We start from the raw sequence: 21,454 nt of genomic DNA, 5'->3' as shown, positions 1-21,454 counted from the left end.
CTTTGTGGCTTGTGGGTACCATAGTACTATTTTCAAAAATGACTTAAGTCCTTAAGTGACTTAGATGAAAAATTTACCTGAAGTAACTTGTCCAAAATAATACAGAGGCAACAGAGGCTTAATGATAGTGCTGGTAATAGAATTTGGGAGCGTTTGTGCACATAACAATGTTATGAAGTGCATGTGACAATTTCCATTTGTGTGGTTTAATGACATTACACATTACATGTACGCAAGTTTGGGGAGTTTTAAATGAGTTTGCATTGTTGCAAATTAAGCTACATCCTAGTGTAGTTTAGTTTGCAGCATTGCAACTTAGAACATTGCAGCCATTAGTCAGCTTGCTCCCGGGCTGCAGGAGAGGGCCCCTCACCATTTCTGCCTTCAGCAGGCTCCTGTGGCTGGCAGGATATCTAGAGCATCCTGGGAATGAGTTGGCTTGCCCCTGGGGCAGTGCGGGGAAACAGCAGGAGGACAGCTGGGTGTGCTGGAGGCCAGAGAAGAAGGTGCAGATGGAGCATGGGGCTGCCCAGGTGGGCTACTAGCTTTCTCGAGTGTGCATGTGCTTCCAGCGCCCTGTGCACTGTCCACACTGCCTTCTCCAACTGCCAGCACACCCAGCCACCCTTCTGCTACCTTCCTGCGCTGCCCCAGGGGCAAACCAACCCATTTCCAGGTGGCCCCAGGTGTCCTGCCAGACACAGGAGCCTGCTGAAGACAGAAGTGGTAAGGGGCCCGATTCATTTTTTTTCTGCAGAGCCTACCTACCTTTCCCACAGCTGGGGAGTGAGAGATTAAGCTGACAGATTAATGGACCCCAGCCATGGAAGAGGCATGCAGGCTCCTCCAAAAAAAAAAAAAAAAGGATCCGGGCCCTCGCCACTTCTTCCTTCAATCAGGCGCCTGTGGCCACCAGGACAATAACATATGTACAGTGACAAAAAAATAATATCCACTGTTTCAATTAAAAGCTCACCATTTCAATTTAGGTGGCATAGAATGCAACCCCAAGGACTAAAACTACATCACATGTATAAGTGCCCTGGGTGACAGAAGAACTCTTCAACAAATGGTAGGAAGAAGTCTAAAAGATCTGCTTCACATTTTAGGGAAAGTATAAAAGACTGAGCAAACAAACATTGTTTTCTTCAAATTACAAGATTTCAATGCTAATGACAGGCTATTTTGTTCTTTGTTGTGGATACTTTGTTAAGAAAAGAAGTGAAATTATCTTGTCATTCATTCTTTCTTACAATTTATCTGCTAAAGGTATAAGTGAAATAAAATGACACCTACAGAAAGAAACAGACTGTTCAAGTTATATAAAGAAACCCATAGCTATACTTGTTTCAGGGAGAAAAGGAGAAAAATATATAACTGAAACTGACCAGCTTAAAGTAATCAAATCTTCTGATATTGGGTATAATTTTTTTAATATTATGCAGAATTTTAAGTCATTAAAATTGGGTGCTTTAAAACTCATTTTTTTATTTTGTATTTCCTCATGTATTCTGCCAAGTATGCAAAATTTGTTTACATAAAATGGGTCTTAAATTGGGATTTTAAAATATTTTTGTGGTTGAATTATTGTAGTCATGAACGATGCGTGCCCCTGGTGGTTGGGGGCATGGCGGCACTGGCGGTGGCGGGATCGCGGCAGCAGTAAGCGGGGGCGCTCCCGCAGATTCCACCGGCACTGTTGGTGATGGGGGGGGCGGCTTGGCAAGTGCTGACCCCTGGTCAGCACCCACCTGCAGATGCCGCCGAAGGCAGCAGCCAGCAGGGATCGTGGACCGTCCATAGATGCCACCAGTTTGAAATTCACACTTTTCACTCATATTAACTTTCCCAAATATGTCACCATGTAGACAAGATATTGTAGATGTCGGCACTCAGCTACTTAAATGAGTGGACCCTCAAATACTATCGAATCTCCATTGCCTTGCAGTTGTGCAGATTGCATGCAAGATTCTAGTCCTTCACAGTCATATGTTTGAATTATATGTTGAAGACCTCTGTATCAAATAATGGCAACTAATGAAGTGCTTGCTTTACATTGATACAGATCTGGTACTACACAAACAGCATCTTCAGCACATCTGGGATCAACCATGATACCATCCCCTATGTTACCTTGAGCACTGGTGCTACTGAAATCTTGGCTGCTGTTTTTTCTGTAAGTTGCATTACAATGATTCATTATATATAAAACATTATGGCAATTGATCACATTAAAATTATTTAATGCTGACATAAATGTTACTGATTAATTTTTCATGTTAAAATACTCTAGCAAAAATATTCAATTGATTTCATTAGCTGGAAAATACCATAGTTAGATCCAGTACAAGTCCCAGCTACCTGGCTGTCTAAGTACCATCTACTTTGGGATGGTATTTAAACTTCAGAGCAGCTATATAGTAGGTTGATACATCCTGATAGAGAGCTGTGAAGCTGAAGAAAAATATTGGGAAGTTTATAATGTAATGTATGGCAAGTGGCCTTGTATGGAAGATATAAAAACTAGCCCAGAAAGAAGAAAGATTGAGAGGCTACCTTATGTGGCTGTTTTATGGGTGACTAGATCCCTGCTCCAGATCTAGTTCTGTACCAGGGCAGAGAAAAGAATATGTCCTTTGGATTTCAGAGATAGCAGCTTATCCCTTAAGCTATTAAGAAGAGATGATATGGCACTTATCCCACAGAAGTTAATTAGACAGAAGGTCTACGTGCAAATATTTGTAAACCAGCCTTTCATGTTAAATAGTAGAGGAAAATAGTTAGTGGTGTTAGTCTGAAATTAGACACAAGGCAGGACGGGGTGGTACCTTATACATGAAAGGCAGAATAGATTTGCACTTTATAAACTAAATCAGAGACCTATATAGCACAGGGGTGCCAAACATATGGCCTATGGACCAGATACAGCCCACAGATCTAGATTATCCAGTCCACAGACTTTTGCCCCAAGTCTGACTTTCCTGTGGTGGTAGCCTAGTGCCTGACTGAGTTCCACACCACTGGAGCCTCAGCAGCACTGAGACTTGTTCCTGCAGTAGCAGTCAAGCACCTGCAGCACTGGGCATCTGCCCATGGTACTTTGGGCTCCAGCACCACAGCTGTCACCCAGGCACTTGGCTGCTGCTGCAGGAAGAAGATGCATAACTGCTGTGACTCCTGTGCTATGCCTGTCACCAGCTTGGCTGTCAAGCACCTGAGCAGGAGTGGTGTTGGAGCCCCAGCAGCAACTCAGAAAAAAGATTGGGGTTGTGGCTTGTTCCTATGGTGGCAGCAGGATGCCAGGCCTCTGGGGACTTGTCAGAATTGGGCCCACATGCAGTGGATTCAGCATGGGAGTGGTCTGTGGGCCTGATCCAGACCTCAAGGCTAGCCCTGTGCCCAGAGGCGACCCAAGCAGGATGTGGGTCCCGGGGCAAATCAGCCCAGGTGCGGCCCTGCCCCCACTCCGATCCCAGACCTGAAGAAGCTGCCTCTGTTGGCAGCGGGGTTGGGGACAGAAGGGTAACAAGTGGCTGGATGCAGAGGTACCACTCCACCCAGCTCCTCACCACTGCTGCTCCACCTGGCTCCGCCCGGGGCGGTCGCCCCAATTCCCCCCCTCCCCTGAGATGGCCCTACCTGTGCCATTCATCCAGTGTGTGGACCAGTTCTAAATTACTCAGATGACCCACAGGACCAGACAAGTTTGACACCCATGATGCAGCATAAGCTTTTGTGGGCCCAAGCTTACTTCATCAGATGATGGGGTCACAAAAGTTTATGCTATTAACGTCTCTGTTTTAGTCTATCAAATGCAAATCTACTCTGCCTTCTATCTGACTTCAGACTAATATGGCTGACTACCTCTTTCACTGTATAGTAAGCTAACTGATTTAGAGTAGGTACAGCCTGCTTCATCTGATGCACCCAGTGGGTGCATCTACACATGCACTTTACTGCACAGTTAACTAGCTTTGCAGTAAAGTGTCACAATACATGTGGGCTGGTATTAGGAATCAGAGTTCCCTGCTCAGCCAAGCTGGTCTTCTGCCATACTTGCTAGTTGTTCTGTGCATCAGAGTGGTTCATTCCTGTGCCCTCAGTAAGGTTTCTTTAAAATACAACCAGCTCTCCTGGACCCCTTTCCCCTCAGGCTGACTTCCCAGGGGATGCTGCACATCAATTCCCTGAGTCAAAATCTGCTTTTCTGAAGTCCAGGGTCCCCTTTCTTCCTTACCTCAGGTTCTTGATTCAGTCAGTTTGTGGTCACTGCTGCCCAGGATACCATCCACTTCTACATTCACTACCAATTTTGATACATATTTGTCATGTTTTAAACACTAGATTTAGACACTAAAAGTACCCCCTGAAGCACATTTTTGGGTTGTTTTCAAAACAGCGAAGTTAATTAGCCAGCATTAGGTAACTAACTGACAAATTAAAACTAAACCTCTTTCTGTAGTTAAACTGTTTTTTTGCATCTGCAGGTGTATTTTTCCATTCCATTATAATAAAAAATAATAAGTTTGGGAAATTAAATGTTGCAAACAGATTTCATTTTCTTGATTTGTTACTTTTTTATTTGGCACTTATCTGTCTTATATTTTCCTATTAACTGTATATACAGAGTCACATCTGTTTTTAAATATCAGAGGAATAGTTTTGGCAAAAAGCCATTCTAGTGGGATAACAACAACTTTATGACCTCCTAAATATTGAGCTAAACCAGACTATCAAAACCATTTTTTTATAAGCCAGGATATAAAGAATCTTAAAAGTCACAAAAATCTTCTTGATCATTTTACTTTTCCACCTGTATTTTTTAGCTCTGCAGAGATCTCAATTTTGACATATTACCACTCTGTAAAATAAAGGTGCATTGTTTTAATATTGTTTTGTTTAAGATAAATGCATAAAAAGTAATTTGGCTACTATTTTATATAGGGAGGATGCTTATTTTTTCCTGGTAAGAATTACATATTGTAGGCTTTTATGTCATGAAACCATCTAAAAATATGATCCCTCATTTGTCAGTGGGTTTTACAATATCAGTTTGTAGAATATATTCAGAGCACGTTGTTGCCACAGAATAGAAGTTGGATTGATCTGTCAAGTTAGTTCCTATTATCTTAACTTTATTCAGTAAGTTTCCCATGCCCCAGAGGTATATTTGTAATTCTTTTAGTTTATGTTCAGTCCATTGGCTATATCTACAGAAATACTGGTGTTTGTAAATTGCCAACCTTTCAAACCTGCTCTCTAGGATGCATTGAGCTGTTGCTTTACAGACTTAATTTGATTTCAGGAATCCTCTACCACTTCTTATTGCCTCTGTCCAGAGACACAAGAATTAAGTAATTGCTAAGATAACTGTAACCAGAAGAGAATGGGGCTGGGGAAGAGCTGTGTGTATGCATGCACATATTTTTCACAGTTTATTTCTCATCTTCATTTGGCATCATACCACATACAGTCAGTTTCACTGTTCTTTTGATGATCCACTGTATCACTCATGCACTGCTCATCTTACGGGGTGCTCTTAGTTATATTCCATTTAGGATCTAGAATAAAGTGTTTATTTATAGCAACAAGGATATAAATGAAACCAAGCCATCATCAAGAACAAAATTTAGGATTTCCATCATAATAGGTAGTAAGTGGACTGCTGAGGTGGTAAATGGACCAGCCAGTGGGTGGGTTGTGCATAACGCTCTTAAACATAATGTTATACAGACAGCAAAGCATTTGGTAGTAAAAACAGCAGAAAATATAGCAAGGATATTTTTGGTAAGGTATATAGACATATTTACTAGGCAGATTATCATTAAAACAGCATCAGAAAATTTGGGTAGAAAGTGTCCCTTTGATATGTCTCCTGGAAATAAGTGTGAAATAATACTACTAGTTGATGCAACCCTTGAAGAAAAACAAATATCAGTATTAATAACTTATGAGGTGAGAAAATAGCCTTCCTTCAGTCAACATGCTCTATTACAGATATATAACAGCTCCCTGTAAACTTAAGTGTTGGATTCTCTTTCTCTAGAATATATGTGGAAAGATTGCCAGCTTTTTAAAATGGTTACTTTTTGTTTTCTTTTTCTTTTACATTTTTTGCTTTTGCTTAATAAAATTAGGCATGGTATAGAAAACTCATAATTTTACCTAGAGGAATATTTATGTAGACTATCATCCATAATTTTAGGCAGCCATAAGTAATTGTCCACATGAGCAAACATTTGGCATCCCAAAGTGACTGCCATGCTAAGCTGTTTATCCCACATAACAAATTTCATGGTCTGAATTTTTAGATGATTAAATGTGTTTCTCTTAATCTAATGAAAATGCTATCAACTATGCTTGATAATTTGAAACTAAAGAACACTCAATGATTTATTCACTGCATAAAAGAACTATATTTTCTTGTACAGAGGAAAAGATTTACTAATTAATCATAAATTAAATGCCTATTAAGCATGCTTTCATCTTCATTTCGCACTTTTCAAATGTAAGTGAATATGATCTTTATGAACTAAACTTATGAGCTGAACAATATGTAGATTTCTATCACCTTGTAAGGAAACACAAAATCTAAAACTACTGTAGTGGCAGAAAAGAGCCACCACCCCAGGAAAGTTTAAAGAGCACTAAAATTTGTGAGTGGGAATAGTGATTCACTTTTACTGCAGGGAAAAGCCAGCCTCCTTAATTTGGGGGTAGATTGTGATTGGTTTAATCACATTGTCCCTTTTCAGTCTGACCTTAAGTATGGAAAGCTGAATGTTTCTCTGCTGAACTTTTATTTTCCTGCTGAACAGTAAAATTTGCAAACCAGATTTTGGCACCAAAGTTCCATATATTGTAAATGGAGAAAATGAGGCACCTAAGAATGGGGGACACAATATTCAATATGCTGTGCAGGAAGGTGCCTCATCCAGCCAGTAGGAGACATGGAGAGGGGTGTTTCTGAAATCCCACCACTGTCCCAAGCTGAGGTATCTGCATGAAACTTGGATTCACAGGCTGAAACCCATGATTACACTTTGACTTCGAAGTGTAGTCTCTTAAGTCATGTCTTTGGGTAGGGTGAATGGCTCTCTGTTTTCTTTTAAAGGAATGAGGGGAGAGTCTTTCACATAAAATGTAGTCATTAAAGCAGTCAGGAAGTAAGACCTGGTGTGAATTCCCTCCTCAGCTTGAGGGGTCTCAAGAACACACCAGACATTTTCCAGGATAGATGCTAAGTTGTGCTGAGCATACTGTCTGCCTTTCCCATTGTAATATGGCTACCGTGTGGGGAGGAACCTGACACATTATACTTATGATGTGATTAACACAAAACACAAAATATGTGTAATGACTTTTTGTCACTCTTCACTGTCATGCTTTTAACCAAACATGTGGTCAGTGCTCCCAGCCTCCACAGCACACAAGTGGTCAGCTGATTGCAGGTCTCAGCTGGGTAAGCTCCCCCATCTGGGAGCCCCCATCTGCAAGCCCATCAGTGTTCAGAGCTCCCAGGCATGGGGGTGCACCATGCATCCCTGTGGCTGGAAGGCCTGTCAGTGATTGGAGCGCCCAGCCGCAGACATGCACCATGCATGTCTGCAGATGGGAGCTTCATCAGCTGATGGGGCTCCCAGCCACAACAGTGAAGACTGCCAGTGCAGGGGGAGCCTGGGACCGGGATTCCTCTGCACTGGCAATATGGTGTGATGGGACCTGAAGCCTAGTCCCACAATCATTGCTTCCTGACATGCATGTATGACATGGCAGGAGGCACAATTGCTGGGACTGCACATCAGATCCCATCATGCCTATTTTTAACATCTGTCAGTGGCCCTATAATCGTGGGACCAGAGAGAGCAAGTAAGAAGGAGCCCACATCCATAGCCAATGAGTAGGCACTTCTATAGGAGTTGAACCCCCGGGTCCCAGTCCCTGCTCCCAATGTTATTTGATGCATTTTATCCAATGACTATTTAAAATAAAATATCAGCACACCCTGGGTTAAAGACTGGAATGCATAACTCTTCTCTTCCCCCAGTGAAGTGCCGTACTCACTGGCCTATAGACTTAACATCTCTTGTTTTCTCTCCGGCCCTGTGACTCTTGTTTTTCTTTCTGTGCATTAGCTGTTGGGGGGAGTGGGGGTGCCCTCAGTCCAGCCCAGCCCTAGACTCTAACCTGATGATTAGTGTTGTGGGTGACTGGGTTAGCTGAGCACAAGCCTCACGCCATTCAGCTTCATCCCTGTTTTGCTGCATCCATTAATATTAAGCTTAGAGACACAGCACAGTGGGTGCATCTACACAAGACACTTTACTGCACATTAGGTTAATCTAATGCACAGTAAAGCATCAGCCTGTACATGTACACACCAATTACTGCTCAGCAGATTAATTTAAAGCACTGTTTACTAGTACCAACAGAAACAGGTACTAGAAAATGGCACTTTAAACTAATGTGCCAAAGGGCAAATGTAGAGGCTGGCTTGGAGCAAATTGCTCCCATTCACCCCAGGCAGCAGGGGGCCACAACAGCTACCTGGCTAAGCCCCAAGCCCTGGACAGTGAGGGGAGCTGTCCTGGCTCCAGGAGTGAAATCAAGAACCCCCACCCTCTAGGGCTTCGTGCTGGCCCCAATCTCCATGCAGCTGCAATAGAGCTGCCTCTGGAGCCAGGACAGCTCTCCTTGCCCACAAGGGCTCAGGCCAGCCCCAGTCACCACACGCCTGGGAGGGAGATACCCCCAGAGCCGGGATAGCTCTCCCTCTGCCTCCTGGAGCCTAGGCCTGACCCCCATGCCCTCTGTCAGCCTGAGGCTGCCCCCAGAGCTCCCCGCCAGCCTGTGGCTGTCACCCAGGAGAGCCTGGAGCTCCCCCTGGCTGCTTCAGGAGGGCAGAGCAGGGCAGGAGCAACCCTGGACTAGATTGTTCCTGTCAAGCTCAGTTTGCTCCTGAAAGAGGTGCACGTGCAGACACACGCCCTAATGCACCTGAATCATCTGCTCAGAAAATTCGGATGCATTAATATCATGTGTAGATATACCCAGTGGAGTATAAGAACAGGACTTCTTATTGCTGTCAGCAATCTGATTAGACTGGCTGTCAGAGGGAAGTGCACAAGGAGTTACATATCCAAAGTAAGATAGAACAGTTACGGCTCTTGTACCCTTGTTATACACTTAATAACTATAAAAATATTTAGATTGTAATGATAGTATAAGAAAAACAATTTTTAAGTGAAGATATATCACTTAATTTACCATCTTCCAGGTGCAATTTGCAAAGGCTTTGAAACTCCCTTGAAACAGGTGACTGGTAGGGGGTGCATGGGGGTGCACGTGCCCCCTGACAGGGCTGGTGCCCCCCGATGGCTGACACTGATGCCATTGGTAGGGCTGGTGCCCTCCTGACAGGGCCGCTGCTGTTGGCAGCTTCTGTGGGCGCTCCCCCCCAGATTCAGGAGGCACCAGTCACTCATGCCTTGAAACATCTATTTTTGGTAGCCCAACCAAGCCTGGTCACCTTTTAAGAAGGGAAAGGAAAGGGGGAACCTGGTTAGAAGATGAGAAGGAAATGGGAAGGAAGGTCTGCTAGAAGTTGTGGCCTTGCTGAGCCAATGTTTTTCTGAAGCTTTGGCAAGACAGGGTCATGGGTACCAGGCCTCTAATGAAATAGGACATTGTCCTTGTGAATTTGAATGTGTTCCATTTTCTATTGCAAACTCCTGTATAAAGGGTCAGAATATCAGAGAGAGACATTCTTAAATGATCATAGGTAGAAAAGCAGAAATAAATACATCCCTTAAAGATAGCCAACAAACAGAATTTCAGTATCCCTTGAAAGGAATGTAGAATGGGATTAAATACTAGTTATTGAGAAACATTTCAGATCAGACCTGTTTTACAGTATATTGTTCTAGAATTTGTACATTCTCCAGGCTGTGAAATGCTCTTCTAGACCCTTCTCGAAAGGCCCCACAACTCCATCTGTGCTGGATTACATCCAGATATGAAGATCTCCCTACATTGTATCTGCATTGCTTGGTATGTAGCAAGATTCTGCCAGCTTCTCTTGAAGAAGAACAAGTTGTGCCTTTCTGAATATCCCCCGGGACACTTCAGATGATTGTCTATCCATCAGATTCAAAGCGCTGCAACTTTTAATCAGTCAGACTGAATGCATACTTACACTTTCATGGCTTTGGTTCAGCAAGGCATATTGTTCCAGCAAGGCAATTAATAATAATGTATTTCACTTGAAGCTTAAAGTTAAGTATGTGCTTAAATGTTTTACTCACCTGAACAGTAGGGCCTGAGATAAAAGCAGGCATTTCATCAAAATAAAGGGGTCTTAAGTCTGTTGTTAACATTTAAAAATTGCATTGTCAGATGACTTATATACAACACTGACAAAGTTAGCACCATGTAGCTCAGAGAGATCTTGAGTTGGAATTTCCTAGGACTCTTCATATTCTATTGATGCTGGATTTTGCTGCTTATCATTGTCAAGAGGTTGCACAATTTCCTGTAGTTCTTTGACATCTATGGCTTGTCAAAGAAGAAACTGAACTGATAATTTTTCCTCAAAGTACTGAACAAAACTAAGGTATAGTTTCTCGCTACAGTCTTTCAGCACCAGGAATTGTATTTAGAGGTTCTTTGAGGCAGGCAATCTGGTTATAAATAAGCTTCACCTAATTAAATGGATCAACTGTACAAGTATGTGTCCCAGCACAGCTGGTCCATTTCATTGGGCAAAACATGCATTGCTCATTGTCCCACCGATTGGTCATGTGAGGTAACAGGTGATATGTTCCTCACTTACAGAGTTGTACTCCCAGGAATCTGGGATGCATCTCTGTAAGCAGGGAAAGCCAGAGTTCCCCCTTACAGAAATGTGTCCTGGAGATTCCCAGGGACATGCCTTTATGCTGGGAAAGCTGGGCAGGTGCTCCCAGAGCTTGAGGGGCCTGGTTTTGCATGGGCATTCCTGGTGCATGCAGGACTGGTTCTCTCAAGCCTCAGGATCTCCTGCATGGTGTGGATCCCTGCTCCAGGAAGCCCACATTCTCCCACCATAAAGCAACTAGACATCCACAGTGGGGAAAAGCAACATAAAGGCATTTGTGTCATGACAAAAAGCATGAATGCATATTTGCTTTCACTTTGTGCCTTCTGGTTATGGTAGCACAAAAGTAACATCTGTTTCCAGCTTGTGTCTTTTTCTGTATTAAAATAGCACCTTGAAGTGAGTCTCTGATCCTGATTAGGACCTCTGGATACTACTTTGCAATCAGTTTGGATAATAATGGGCATGTGTGGAAAAATGCACACCAGCTTGTGAAAAGTGAGACTTGATATAAGGTTTTTTTTTTCTATCTTCCCAATAGTTCTTTGAATAAACTTTGATAAAAAATTAGGGAAGTCAAATGATATCTTAATGAGAAGAATGGTCATTTATACCATGTGTCTCTACCCTGCTTGTAAAACAGGAAATTATCTAAACCAGACCCATTTTCCGACTTTGGCTTTATTTCCATATTTTCTCACATACCATGTGTCCCCAAATAAGATATGCACCTTGCCCTTTTGGAAAGCAAACTGTAGAGGAAAAATATCCCAATCATGTCCTACAGCTAGCTTTTTCTCGGAGAGGCTGTGCTGCAAAATGGCTGCCACTCCTCTTGAGACAGAAAGCAGCAGGGGCAGAGTCCAGTGTTAACCCTTTTTCTGGCAATATGCAATGTGGACATATGCCTGGTGTCTGGGCTAGCTTTACAAAAGGGTGAGGACTGGTAGAATGTAAAGCGGTTATGACCTTAATACCTCTTCCAAAAGTGCTAGTAGAAATGATTATGGAGGGAGCAGCTGCTTGTCAGGAGTGTGACCAGTGCACGGGGAGTGAGGGGTTCGAGCTTGACCCTGGAGGGATCAGGAACAGACAAGGTCCAGACTGGAGTCAGGAATCAGGGGATCAGTAAATGGCAGGGCAGGAGGCCAAATTAAGGGCTTGAAGCAGAGGCAGTCACCCTGGATAGAGCCATGAGCCAGGAACAGGAAGAAGGGATCTAGATTGTAGTCGCTAATAGCAGGTCCAAAATAGACAGCTGTAGCTGTGAGGAATTGGTACTTGGGAGATTAGAAAATCAAAGCCAGCTGTCAGGAGACAGGGCTGTAGCCTGAAATCAGGAGTTAGGGGGCAGAGCATGTCAGAAGCCAGCAGGTCAAGAGCAAAGGGGTTGAGCTGGGAACTGAGAACCAAAGGTAGACATCATTGCTGTTGAGGACCGTTTTGAGCATTGAAAGAATTGATGCCTATAAACTGGCAGCCCTGCTCATGCGAGCAAATAGGCCAGCTAGAAGTATGCTGCTGGCAGACAGGCCCACTCAGCTAACCAGAGCCAGCTGGTGGCAATTTAGCTAGCCTGCTGCCCGGACTCCTGACACCATTGCACAAGAGATTTCCTTTTCCTTCATGCCTAAAGGCTTTGTGCCTGCCAGTGGACCAGGGAGCATCCATGCCATCTGCCAATGCTAATAGAGTGAAGCTAGGATTCATATCGCCTTCTGCTTGGGTGATACTTGAAAACAGTCTTTTAGCCTAAAGTAATTAACTGAGTGGCAGACATTTAATTGTATGAATCTAACTTGAAGCAGTCATTTGAAACATACTTCTTAGACTTCAAATAACTGTTTTATCCCTTCTGCACACGAAAGCAATTGTAATTAGTAATTACGGTATGTATTGATAAGAATGACATACTAGATGTTCTTATCTATCTGATGCAAAGTGTATATCACTTGTCTATTTAAAATATTTGAATCTAGAAAAATCTAATACTTTTAGTATCGAGCCTTTTTAGGGCTTTCTTCATTCCTTTGTAGCAGAAAAATATCCTGATTTTTTTTTTTTAATAATGTAGAACTGTTGCAAAAATTGCTGTAAGTTTACCCATAAAGTATACTTGTTTTTATTAAGTTATGTCAGAAATTAAACACAATACTAACTTATACACTCACCATATTAATGGAAAAAAACTATAACATTGTGCTTTAAAACATTGTGAATTTTACCTTTTTTCATCTATAATTTCCTTATTGTTCTGTGAGGCAGAAGATCAGTTTACCCAAATATTACAAATTAGCTCTGTCATGCGATATAACTAGAGGTGGGTGAGCAGGGTACCAGCTCTAGGCACAAACTTAGGAGGGATGCCAGAATGGCAACTCCCTAGGGAGCCTGTGCCAAAGCAGCAACAGCAACAAGCTAGGGTGGATGGACCATGCAGTGGCAACAGAAGGTGCCACCAGGCCAGGTAAGCCTGACCCACGTGCTTAGCATTCCCTGCCGCCACCTACCATGTAAACGCATGTGCACACATGCATATTTCTATTGCTGCTCTCTACCAAGCATAAAAAGAGGTTAGTTACACCTGTGGCTCTGTCTTCAGTTAACAGTGCCAAATATTTACTTACCTAGTTTTCAAAATATATAAAGTTGGGCAGTTGGACTCTAATTACAAACAGATAGTAGATGAGAACTAAGAAAATAAAGTTAGGTGTTACTGTTTATACATTTTACATTGCACTCATTGCACCATAAGAAATTATTGTTATCAAAGCTATATATTGGTTCTTCAAGGAAGTAAAATGTTGTTTCTTCCTCCTCAGGGCTTAGTTATTGAACGACTTGGACGTAGACCTCTTCTCATCGGAGGTTTTGGTTTGATGGTTGTTTTCTTTTCTGTACTTACAGCATCTTTGACTTTACAGGTACAGTATATTCACCACATAAATACTGTCTCTATTTTTTTTTAAGTCACATGCTTATCACACTACTTGGTTTCAGCTCATTTTCACAGGCCATCACCAGTTTTTGATTAAATGATCTTTTATCCTGAAATGGGATTTGAAGTTCTGTCTTCTGTTTAGTTCCAAGCCGTTTTTCAACGTGTGATTTCTAGTTGTCATAATTGGGCCTAAAAGGTTGTGTCATTCTGCTCTGACCAATGAGTTCCTTGTATTCAGGGAATCAAGTACCTCTGTGAAGTTAACTTTACCCACTGTTTAGCAGGGCTGTATTCCAGGGGTTGCCAACCTGCAGCATACTTTCTACAAGTGGCACAGCAGCCTGTGTGTATAGCATACATCAAACTGGGGAGTGGATAGGGCAAAAAACAGTAAACCAAGCAGCAGTGGAAGCAGGAGGCATAGGACAGGGAGCAACGATCAAAATAGCAGATTGGGCAGGAGAAGAGGATCAGAGTGGCATGCAGGGAGGGCACAGGGCTAATTTGTGGTGTGCCTGCCAAAAAGGTTGGCCCACATTGCTATATTCCATGCTTCATGCCTTTGTGCTTTTGTTCTTTTTGCAATTACTTTCATTCTGTCTGAGCCTTCTGTTCACTGGTGATGTTTTTGTTTCTTTTTCTGGAAACATGAAATGAGTAAAATTATAAGGAAAAAACCCGGGAGAGAAAACATTTCAGTACCACTGAAACTTTGAAATTCAATTCTGGTATTTTTACTCATTATATAAAGATTCATTATTTGCTGAGTGGCAGAACCTGGCTTTGAGACATATTGTTAGCAATGACTTCACAAGTGACTATATGTCAGAAAAAAAATATTAAACAAATCCTAGCACTTAGCTGAAGTCAGTTTAATGGCTGCCTTGTTTATCTTCCTGTGGATGAATAATCATGTACAGTTTTCTCTTGTTCTTGAAGCTTCTGTCAGGATTTTGACAAGTAGAGCTCTGACAGACTTCAGGCAATTTTTTTTTCTGGCCAAGTTGAGATATTTCTGTCTTTGCTAAAGTATCTAAAATGAGCCCCTCTATTAATACAAGTTTTAAATTTTTGGTCAGGTTGAAGAGAGTGTATTGCATAGTATATAAATGCACTGTGTCATTTTATAGCCCCATTATTACAGTCAAGTTTGTGTCGTACAGTAAAATGGTATTTTACAGAATTTGTTGTCCTGGCAAACTTAAGACACCTAACTTTGTAAGACTATAGCAAATGTTGTTATATATTGAAATATAGATTGAAAAGTTGTGTCTTTCAATTTCTTTACTACATATTGTGACTCTGAAAATAATTAGGCAAGCTCTTATAAATCAGTGATATTCCTTTGCCTTTAAATTTGACTTGAACCATGACTCCAGGCTACAAGCAGACTTAAACTGTTAACCAGTTTGAATCTGAGCTCTTCTTTTTTTCCCCATAAAATGTGCTGAGGACTTTGGAATTGGACTAAGGTCCAAACTTCAGAGCTTGGGTTCCTTTTTGATGCCCTTGGCAGACATTACATTTAAACATGTGGTTAATGTATTAGTGGAGCAATAAACTGTCACATAATACATGCTCAAGGAATTTATCACCTTATAAGCCACAAAAATGGTGATCCAAGTTCAGAAATACTACTTGTTAAATGTAAAATATCTTTGCAACTTGTTTGTATTACTCTTTCATTTGAGTGTTTGGCATGTTACACACAGGGTGATAGTGTTTGGCCAGGTCTGTTAAGAACCAGAGTGTAGGCAGTTGGGAAAGGTCATCTGATATATAGGGGAAGTCCAAGAGCCAGGGTCCCAGGAAGCCAGAGATCTGCAGCCGATGTCAGGGTAAGCCAGGAGCCAGAATCAAGTTTGGGCATGCCAGAGCCAGAGCTGTAGTTAGGATATGCCAAGATTCAGGGCTGGAGTCAGAGTATAACAGGAGTCAGAACTGGAATCAGGAGCCAAAGGCAGGTTAGAGTAAACAAGTGTCAGGGCCCGAGATCCCAGAAATAAAGCAAGAAAGTACTCAGCAGTCAGGAGCTGTTGCCCAGACAGAGTACTGCAAGCTGGGCCTATCTTTTAAGGCTGAGTAGGTGGGGCCTGCTGCCTGTGGCCTCAGGGGACTGGCCACCCAAATTGTCCTACTAAGACCAGCTGTGTTCAGGTGCACTGCAGGTGGTGCCCTTTTCCAGGCAGCCTCAGGGGATGAACTGCCCTGATCTTCTCATTGGGACTGGGTAGGCCCAGGGTTCTGATCTGGCCTCATTACAAGGTCCACCACCATCCCCTTCCTGCCAGGGGTCACCTGTGACTCATGCTGACCTCTGCTGCCCCAGAGATTGCAAACACACTGAAGCACAGGGGCACAATTCAGAAAGTTCTTGACATTGAAAAACAGAGCTGGAGGTAACAGGATGAAGCTCAGTGCTGACAAATGCAAGGTGCTACATCTCAGGAAGAATAATGAGAAACACAAATACAAAATGGGTGAAACTTGGCTGGATAGCAGCACTTTGGAGAAGGATCTGGGTGTCTTGGTGGACCACAGACTCAACATGAGTTTGCAATGCAACATAGCTGTGCAAAAAGCTAATACGGTTTAGAGCTGTATCAGAAGAAGCATTAGATGCAAGATATGGAAACTGATAGCTCACCTTTATGCAGTGCCTCTTAGGCCTCTTCTAGGGTATTGTGCGCAGTTTTAGGCTCCACATTTTAAAAGGGACATGGAGAAGATAAGATGCAGAGGCAGGTGACAAAAATAATAAACGGCTTGGAAGGCAAATCACAGGAAGAGAGGTTGAAGGAAGCATGCTCAGCTTGGAGAAGAGGTTCTTAAGTGGGAACACGATAGTAATCTTCAAATATCTGAAGGGCTGAGTGCTACATTTGGGGTCAGGAACAGATTTTATCCCATGGTCAGATTGGTACAGACTGGAAGGGTTTTTGCCTTTCTCTGTAGCAGGGATGTAGTCCTTTTCCTTGGATCTCTTGAGTTTATTTTAACAACCCTCACAGCAGAAGGGCACTGGGCACCATGGTCCCTCTGCCTGGAGGGCATGGAGCAGAGAGGGACAATGGAGAGCCTCCACCAGCAGCAATCTCCAGCTCCCCTTGATGGCAAGTGCTGACAGCAAGTTCCTAGAGCACTTTCTTCGTCTGTGGAAAACTTGACCTGTGAATGTGAACCAGGTCACATGGTTGGACACTTTCCATTGAGCAACATTAGTTGTTTCTAGATAGAAATTACAGCTCTGTTGGTTTACATTAGTGCCATAACCCTTAACATTTTATCATATGCTCTGTGAGTTAGTGAACACAAATTTAAAAAGTAAAAGGTTGTGTGGCAAATGTATTTTATTCATGTTTATTGAAATGGATTATTTGTTTTAATACAAACAGGAATAGCATCCTTCAACAGTTCTTTGCATATAACACACTCATGGAGTGCAGAGTCACAGCAATTAAGTTGTTTTTCAGTGATATCAGGGTGTAGCTGAAAAACCCAACCTACTCAGCTAAAACCACCACACACTTTGTCAAGCTCAACAAACCCCAATATCTTTAGGAACCAAGCATCAATCCCTGATTATCGTGCATTTACATTATGCCATCCTTTCATATTATACTTTGAAATTTAAAAAAACAACCATGCTGACTTTCATGAATGTGGTAGCAGTGTCTCAGAATCTGTGCAATGAAAGAAAACTCTCCTGCACAGCTTAGCTGAATTTCTGTATAAGAAGAAATTCAATATTTGTAGCTGCTGTAATACAAAAGATCTGGCATTGTACTGCATGGGTACACATTTTAATACCAATTGTTCAGTAAAATATTTTGAAAATAGTTGTTTCTAAGAAAAAGTTTTCTTAGATTATAGAAAGAATCATGGAGGGCACATTGTATTCTCATCATATTGACACAAGTAATGTTGATGTGTGTTTTGCAGTATCATGTGTCCTGGCTTCCTTTCCTCAGTATAGCTTGCATTCTTGCAATAATTGCATCATTTTGCATTGGACCAGGTAAGCCTTCTTCATATTTCTGTATACTGTTTGTCTGTGTGATCAACTTTCTTCATATTTCTGTATACTGTTTGTCTGTGTGATCAACTTTAAGCTGAGTTTCTTAATGCAACATTAAGCATTGGTGTCCCTGGATACATTGTGTTGGGTTGTATTTTAAAGGATCATAGTAGAAGTTAAGTCTCTTGCTTGTAATGCTTCTAGTTCTCCAGAAGCATGGCTTAGCAAGATTTTACCTGCAATGAGTATTTTCATAGTTCGTTAAAGACTTCAGCTCACATCACAGCAAAGTTCTCTCACTCATTCCACATATACCTCCATAGGTTCCAAAACAATTTAGGTTACTTTCTGATAAATAGATGCAACTTTATATGTAGTCCCTTATTCTTAGTTTGCAGCTTTCTTTACAATACACTCTAGAACTCATTGCATTATATGGTTGGTTAATAATTTTTAGTAACTACTGACAATAATAGACCTGATGTGAATCTCAGTTACACTTAGTGCAATTATTAAACAACTTCATTCACTCAAATAACATTGCTCCCAAATCACATCAGTTGCACTGAGGCCAAAATTTGACCATAAAATTAACAATCCCCAAAATTTTTACACCATTTGTTTACAGATTAAAGGAAGAACTTAATCAGACCACAGTGCATGTGCAAAATGATGCGTCACAAGAATGCTTCATTTTTTAAAAGCTGTTCTTTACAAAGGAGGAGAAAAAAAAATCAACAGCTTCTATAGTGTTTTCTGTGTGCATGTCCCATCAGTTTTGTCACTTTTCCAGATAAATGCTTTTTTTTCCTTTCTTCAAATGGAAATTCAACAGGATTCTTGTTTCATCACCCTCACTGTCACTTCATTTAAGTTAGTTTTTTCTTTGGTGGTCATCTGATTAGTGAATTGAAGTTGCAAAGACAAATGGAAAAAGCAGCAAGCTACTTTTTATGAATGCTCTACTAAAAAAAGGGCTAGACTTGTAGCACTTACAAGCATCCCAGGAAATGCTACAATTCTTTCTAATGCTCCCAACCTCCTGGAGAAATAATCTGCTACTAACGCAGTGACATTCACTCCTGACTGACGTAGGAGCCATATCAATTATTGGTTAGTAAACAATCAGTGATTGGTTACCAAAAACCCACAACACATATACCCTGATGTATATTGTGACAAACACTACTATTCAAAAGAAAAGCCTACAGTACCTTCATTAATAGTTACGCAGGACTTTTTGCAGTTTCAGACCCCTCACTGATCCAGGTTCCCCTGATTGCAGAAGTGTGCCCCAAGTATCTACATGGGAGACAAAGGGCAAATATCTGTGTTACCCAGTGAAGTGGATCAGCTGTGCCAGGACACATCCCGACAGCTGTGCCAAGACAGCTGTGCCAGGACATATCCCAACACAGCTGATTCAGCTTCAAGGATTCTACTTCAAGGATGACATCCGTTTATACCCTATGGGGGAATTGGCAAAAAGTGTAAAGTCCTTATTTAACTTCCCTTAAGACTTCTATGCAATCTTAAGAGGAATGCCTCTGATTTTTGAATACCACTTTATAAAATCCAGTGGACTATTGCTGAGATTTTTGTATTAAACAGGGGCTGAGACAGAATTGAATTTGACCTAAAAAAAATTACAAAGGAATTACAAAACCATCTGCATTGCAAGAATTGGAGGCTAGGGATAGAAGCATTTTTCATAATGTTTAGGTTTCTTTAAATTCCTGCAGGGATAGCCATGGGGTGCACAGGATCAGGCCCCTAAAGCCTGGGGCATGTGGAGAGCTCAAGCAGCTCTGGGCTGCCCACACTTTCCCACCATTAGCAAACTAGATGCCTACCATAAAAAGTGATACAAATCATTACCACAAAAAGTTGCAGCAATGATTTTGGGCATTTGTGCTGTGACAAGTGGCATGGACGTCTGTTTGCTTGGGCTTTGTGACATAGTTTTTTAATGGCAGCACAAAGGCAACATCTGTTTTCAGCCAAGGTAGTTTGTAGTAAGTATGGATGCTTATAACCTCTATATTTTTTTTTTCTAATACAAACTTCATAGGAATAATTTTGCAAAGTAATTTGAAAAAAACCTTAAAATGGTTTTTAAAACTTTCAGGTTTTTTAAATCTTCAGAGGTACATTGCAGTTCAACATTTCTAATATCTTCAACCTTTTAAATAAATTCTTCTGTTTTTTTCACTTGTTTTTATTTTGTTCCTTCTGATGGAGTCTATTTTTGTTCACTTTGCTTTTATCCCTTTATTGCTGCCAGTCAGGATTTTCTAATGTATTTTGCACATGTATTGAGGCAATATTTCTGCAGATATGCAAGACTGAATCTTCTGCTGTTCATTATTGCAGACTGGTTCCTACAAAAATATTTAAATTTATAGCATTCTTTATGTTGCCTTTTCTATTATGCATATTATTTTTAAAGACATGAAGTATGATTCTGTGTTTGTTCCACAGTTGACCAATCCACCTCTCTGAAGAATTAAGTACTCCATACTAATATTGTGATGATAGTCTCCATAATACTGAAAACTGCTTTGATTTTTATGAAAAACATGGTGATTGACACTGTCATGTTCAAGGGGATGCTGAATTCAGAGATCAGTCGTATAGAACCATATTCTGATTCTGCTGCACTCAGTGACAACATTTCAACTGACTTTAATTGGGATAGATTTGCTTATAGTAAAACTATTTCTCTTATCATTCATCCTTCCATCTGTTCAGAAGGGCTCATAATTTATGCACTCAGTTGCCTTTCTGCAGGGACTGTTTCTCTTTCCAAATAAGAAAGTAGTTTCCACCTCCTGAAATGAATGAAAAGAACTTATATTTCCAACCTAAAGAAAAAAGAAACAAAAACACTGAAAAGTAGAGCATCCACATCTGTTAATGTCACCAGCCTAAAGCATCATTTTACATTTTTAATACAATTATCATATCTATTTTGAGGAAGAGAAATGACGTTGTAGTATTTTTGTTCCAATGCCTTAGTACTAGACTGCCACATGAAGGATAGTGCATAAGTTGCAGGATTGCTCAGACACCTGAGTGAAACAAAACTGCTCCCTACTTACTCTTTGTCTATTTGGGGGACAATAATCTATGTCTACTTTATGCCAGCAGTAAGTTGTGACACTTCTGCCCCAGACTTAGTGCTGGTTAATGCATTCTACAACCTCTCTTTACTCACAGTGCAGCTCCGAATTCCTCTTCTTGCCCGCATATAAAGTCTGGGTAGCCCTTGCAGACAGACATTCTGCCTCCCATTACTTTCTTCTGGATCTGAGTAAGTCATGGAATCATAGAAAATTAGGGTTGGAAGGGACCTAAGGGGGTCATCTAGTCCAACCCTCTGCTCAGAGTAGGACCACCCCTAACTAAATCATCCCAGCCAAGGTTTGTCTAACCCGGTCTTAAAAATCTCCCAGGATGGAGATTCCACAGCCTCTCTGGGTAACCTGTTCCAGTGTTTTACTACCCTCCTAGTGAGAAAATTCTTCTAAATATTTAACCTAAACTTCCCTTGCTGCAAATTGAGACCATTACTCCTTGTTCTGTCATCCACCACCACTGAAAATCATAGAATCGATGAGTCGGGAGGGACCTAGACAGA

At 41.5% G+C, this 21,454-nt stretch overlaps 1 protein-coding gene across 2 annotated transcripts in view; it reads left to right on the top strand.

The window, feature by feature from the left end:
- SLC2A9 (solute carrier family 2 member 9) overlaps positions 1-21,454 on the top strand; it is a 198,671-nt gene that overhangs the window by 129,784 nt on the left and 47,433 nt on the right. For both annotated transcript variants that reach the window (XM_019553389.1, XM_019553390.1), the window contains 3 exons: positions 2,066-2,176; positions 13,678-13,779; positions 17,739-17,814. In XM_019553389.1, coding sequence (XP_019408934.1) covers positions 2,066-2,176; positions 13,678-13,779; positions 17,739-17,814 — 289 coding nt within the window. The remainder of the gene's footprint in view (positions 1-2,065; positions 2,177-13,677; positions 13,780-17,738; positions 17,815-21,454) is intronic.

The sequence above is a fragment of the Crocodylus porosus genome, unplaced genomic scaffold, assembly GCF_001723895.1.
Source record: "Crocodylus porosus isolate Cpor-Errol unplaced genomic scaffold, CroPor_comp1, whole genome shotgun sequence".
Classification (NCBI taxonomy): domain Eukaryota; kingdom Metazoa; phylum Chordata; order Crocodylia; family Crocodylidae; genus Crocodylus; species Crocodylus porosus.
Note: the sequence above shows the minus strand (reverse complement) of the source record. Positions and strands in the feature narration are given on the sequence as shown.